Source organism: Varroa jacobsoni, unplaced genomic scaffold (genome assembly GCF_002532875.2).
Source record: "Varroa jacobsoni isolate VJ856 unplaced genomic scaffold, vjacob_1.0 contig05003, whole genome shotgun sequence".
NCBI classification, from domain to species: domain Eukaryota; kingdom Metazoa; phylum Arthropoda; class Arachnida; order Mesostigmata; family Varroidae; genus Varroa; species Varroa jacobsoni.
This window is the reverse complement of record NW_019215409.1, coordinates 1-4,546: the sequence shown is the minus strand read 5'-3', so window position 1 is coordinate 4,546 and position 4,546 is coordinate 1. Positions and strand designations below refer to the sequence as shown.

Below are 4,546 nucleotides of genomic sequence, written 5' to 3'. Positions count from 1 at the left end.
ATTACTGAAGAATATAGCTTCCGTAAGGTAAATCGGGTAGATATAACTAGCTCAATAGTTGATGAAATTCATTTCAGTTCGAGTATTATAATAAAACCACATAACATTAAGTTGCAGTACTAGGTGAAATTTATTATTATTTATTACTACTTTATTTTTGCATTTTAATACTGTACTGAAACAAATACTATAAAAAAATAGTCAAGCGAATAGCTGAAACACAAGGATAGGTGTATATATATATATATATATGCACACCAGCTCTGATTGATATACAAGTAAATCCCCCCGAATTCCGCGATTCTAATAGATCACTATAGGTAAGATATATAATAGTAGGTAAGAATGTTTTGAAGCAGACTAGTACTTAACAACGAGTTCGCTGTGTGCAAAAGGTCCCAAAATAATTTCCAGTAGGAAAACGTAAAAATTATTTAGTAGGAAATTTTAGCACTTGTTTATCTATTTGTTTATAAAAAGTTTGCCGAACGTTTGAAAGATAGCAGCTTCTGCTGCAGTCAAAATAAAATAGTTTAAATGGCACTCACAAACTACGGAACATATTCTAGCAATTAGAACCTAGGCATTGTATTGCAACATATCGTATAGCAAACTATATGGCCTTACTAAAAGAGGATCTGAAATGACCAGTTGGCCGTAATATGCCTTCAAAAAAGTTTCATTATATTTCTATTTTTTTTAGATAACACATATATTAGTGTGTTGCATAAGTCCAGATGCTGAGAGATGCATACTTTTTGTTGTAAATTTATAGAGCTGTGTGACTGAAGCGCTTTTCTCACAAAATTTATTTTATTATAGGCAGTATATTTTTGATTAAATTTGGCTAGACTGATACCCATCTATTGCAGAGGCTGTATTACATTCTGACCGGCTTACCAATGTAAGATATATAATACAAATAAATTTAAATTTTATCTATTTCTCATACATGTGGTATTGCCATATGGTCGAAATGAGAATTATCTATTTTTGCATTGTCTATAATTCAGTTAAATATCGGACTAAGCTGGCGGGCCCGACGCTTTGAATAATAAAACAACGGATCTCGTAGTAGGAGGAATGAGCAACGGACGGAACAGCTGGCTATCTTTTCGAGTAGTTTCGAATTCGATGAAAGGGGAGAGAGAGAGAGAGAGGGAGAGAGAAAGAGTGCTAAAATAGAAAATAATATTTGTGGTGCGTAATCTGCATTTGCTATTCGGGAACATCGAATTCGAGTACGAAATTCGGGCGTCCTCTAAGCTCGTGTCTTCGATAATGTGCCTCAGTCGACAATTAGGCGTTTGCTTGTGCGTATCCGCAAAGCACTAATTGACATTTCGCTGTGTGGTGTTAGTGTAACTGGTGTTAATGGTGGGCAGCTTGTAACGCCCGTGCCTATAACGACTGTATCTGATGCGATGGGCAGATGTGCGCCCTGAGGAACCCCGTCGTGTTTCGAAACACCGGCCCCTCGTCCCCGTATCCGGAGTCCCTCAGGCGAACACTGCCAGAAGACTGCCTGCAACAGCAGCAGCAACAACAATACCAATCGCAGCGGCAGCTGCAGCTGCACCGGCCATCTCTAGTCAGCCTGTTCTCAGCTTCGCCAACGGGGCTGGTGGTGGGCCCAGTTCGAGGCAGTTAGAAATGTCGTGCGTGCGCTGCCGCGGCGAAAAGGAGCCGCTCGAACTCCGCGGTACGCCAGTTGACGCGTGTCAGCTATGCGGAGGATTCTACGCCACACGATCATCGATGAGCCCTCTTTGTCTTGCATGCCACAGTTTCCTGTACCCGTTGCTAGGGTGGTGCGAGCTTGCGCGCGACGTAAGGCGCGCGGACGCGCCAGCTAAGAGCGACAGCGAAGACAGCGGAACTGAAGAGCCACAAGATTTTTATGAAACTCTTCGGCCACCGCCATCGAAAAAGCTGCTGAAACCCCAACCTGAAACACGACGAAATCCCGAACAGCTGAATGAGGTGCTTCACGCGCTAAGTCATGCACGACCGCCTGAGGAACGGCTCAAAGAAGGTGTCATCGAAAGCCTTCCTGAAGAAGTTCTCCTAGCCATATTCTCGTACCTGGACGATATTTCGCTTTGGAGCGTTACGCAGGTGTGCGAACGCTGGCGGGACATTCTGGAACGACACCTATCGGAGACTCGCTGGCGAAAACTTACCCTCAAACGATGGCCTTTGCTAGGTAGCTCATTGCAAGCACCGCCGCGCAGCTGGCGACAGCTGTTTTCGAATCTCGTTCTTAGTTCGAGCTGTCTACTGTGTCTATCGCAAAGTGGGGAGCGACTGCGGTATGCCCGGGCCCATTATTTTCTACACCAAAAAACACCATCTCGCTCTGGGGCTGGTCCCGCCGGAATGGGCGCTGCAGGTTCCGGTTCGGGTGCGCGAAATCCTGACGTTTCCTACATATGTCGGGATTCGCGTATTGGCCATGAGATGACGTTGTTGAAAGCCGACCCTCTTGATGGTGTGCAATTGAAGCCAGTTGACCATATCGTATATGGTGAATGGCATGCATGTATAGCTGGACCAGCTGGATCGCCGTACGAGGGTGGTCTATTTTACCTCACAGTGAGCGTATCATGTCGTTATCCAATGGACCCGCCGGTGGTTCGGTTCCTCACGAAGATTTTCCATCCGAATGTCAGTCGACACGGAGACATTGGATTGGACTCGCTTCAGCACAACTGGTCCTTGGCACTTACCCTGCCGAAGATTTTGCTCAGCATTCAATCTCTGCTCACCGATCCATATACACGGGTGTGTATGGAGCCAAAAATCGGCCAGATGTATCGAGACAACTATTCTTTGTATGAGCATACGGCGCGTCTTTGGACGATGCTCTATGCGAAGCACCATCTACCTTTGACGTTGAAAACATGAGCTTGTGTTTGTGATTTCGATAGGTGAATGGACGGCTTATTGAACGGTACAGTTTGACCGTTCAGGCCAGCCAGTGTTACCGACTCGGATCGCCTGTTAGAGGAACAACTCATTAGGCGAATATACCTTCCGATGCTTTTAGTTTCCTGAACGTGAACGGCATGAAAGACGAAGTTTGGGGCTCATTTGTACAGTGTTGGTGATTATGCCTTGTTGTACACTTAGGTAAATATACACACACAGACAGACAAAACACAATCATTAGATGACATATTTCACTTTGTTAAACAATCCATTCTCGGTGAATTAAGAGCTTGGAGAATGGCGTTCATGACAATATTTGTTAATTCGCTTTCGTACGCATGATCGCGATATATTTTGTCTGCCGTCAATGATAATTTAATAGATTATATATTAAGTAGTAAATATGTGTGAAGGTAAAAGAAGGAAGCAGGAACTTTTTTCTTGGTGGTAAGCTATTCATGCCAAATCGGAAAGCAAACTCTGTACAATAGTTACACGTTTGTACGAAGACCTCGCCGAATGCAAACTTGCTATCTTTAGCCTGCGTAGCAACTTTTTTTCTCAAACATGAAGGTGATACGAAGTAATCAATTGTCTTTAACGTGGTCATTCAGTACGACGGTTTATAAGCCTTTCCAATTCAGCTTCAGCTTTTGTCAGGAGTGGAAACGCAATGCAACACCATAGGCCCTAAAGATGTTGGTGAGGTGAATGTATAGGACAATAATCACGATATCAAGCTTGTATTATGCAATTCATTGATGAATGCGCAAAGAAAGACCCGATCTGATCTATAGACAGAAATGACAAAATCTGGTCAGGAGATAGCAGCCTACTGAGAACGCAGCCTAAGAGCTAAAGATAACGAAAGAGTCTGTTCTTGTATTTTATTATGGACAGAAACAACCACACCGACAAGCCTACATACACGACGACACACGATAGTCATGTTAATGCGCACAGATGTGGCGCCGCAGCAGAAATGTAAATTAGTATATATATATATACATATATATATATATATATATATACTATATTGACCACGTGTGAAATAAAACGTAAAAAACTGTGCGCTGAAAAGTAACGGACAGGTGGCTACGAATTCATTCACACAGAGATGAAAATATGCTATCATATGCGGTCGCTAGATATATAGTTCTATCATAGTTGATCACGATGAGATCCATGTGTATGTCGAATGTGTATATATATATACACCCATCAGTCATCATAAACTACAGAATAAGTTGAGGAAATCAGAAGAAAAAAAGACCGATAACGCTGATATAGAGATATCCCATGAATTACGTATTGTACAAGAGTGATATATAAATGGATGAATGAATCCGCGAGTGATTAGAGTCGAACCCTGCGTTTCGCCTCTTTCTAGACTCTCCTTCAAACGGCTGTGAAAAAAAGTGATGTGTGTAACTAAGGGCTTTTATGTAGCAAAACAAATGTGGAGAAAACTACATCTGTATTACAACTATTTCATGCTAACAAACTGTAATGACATTCGGGACAAAAAACAGTGGACATATTTAATACCATTTAGCAAGAGAATAAATATCAAAGAATTCATAGGCTGGCTGGCGTAGTCCAATACTTCAAAACC

General features: G+C 42.5%; 1 protein-coding gene across 1 annotated transcript; it reads left to right on the top strand.

Moving 5' to 3' along the window:
• The first annotated feature begins 209 nt into the window (after positions 1 to 209).
• Positions 210 to 4,540, top strand: LOC111273139 (modifier of rpr and grim, ubiquitously expressed). The gene has a single exon (XM_022854820.2). It carries the CDS (start codon positions 1,420 to 1,422, stop codon positions 2,905 to 2,907), a length of 1,488 nt encoding a protein of 495 aa, XP_022710555.1. The 5' UTR covers positions 210 to 1,419; the 3' UTR covers positions 2,908 to 4,540.
• Positions 4,541 to 4,546: the final 6 nt, after the last annotated feature.

Excerpts from the sequence above, each read along its gene's own strand:
- LOC111273139 (XM_022854820.2), top strand. The coding sequence starts at position 1,420 with ATGCGATGGGCAGATGTGCGCCCTGAGGAACCCCGTCGTGTTTCGAAA.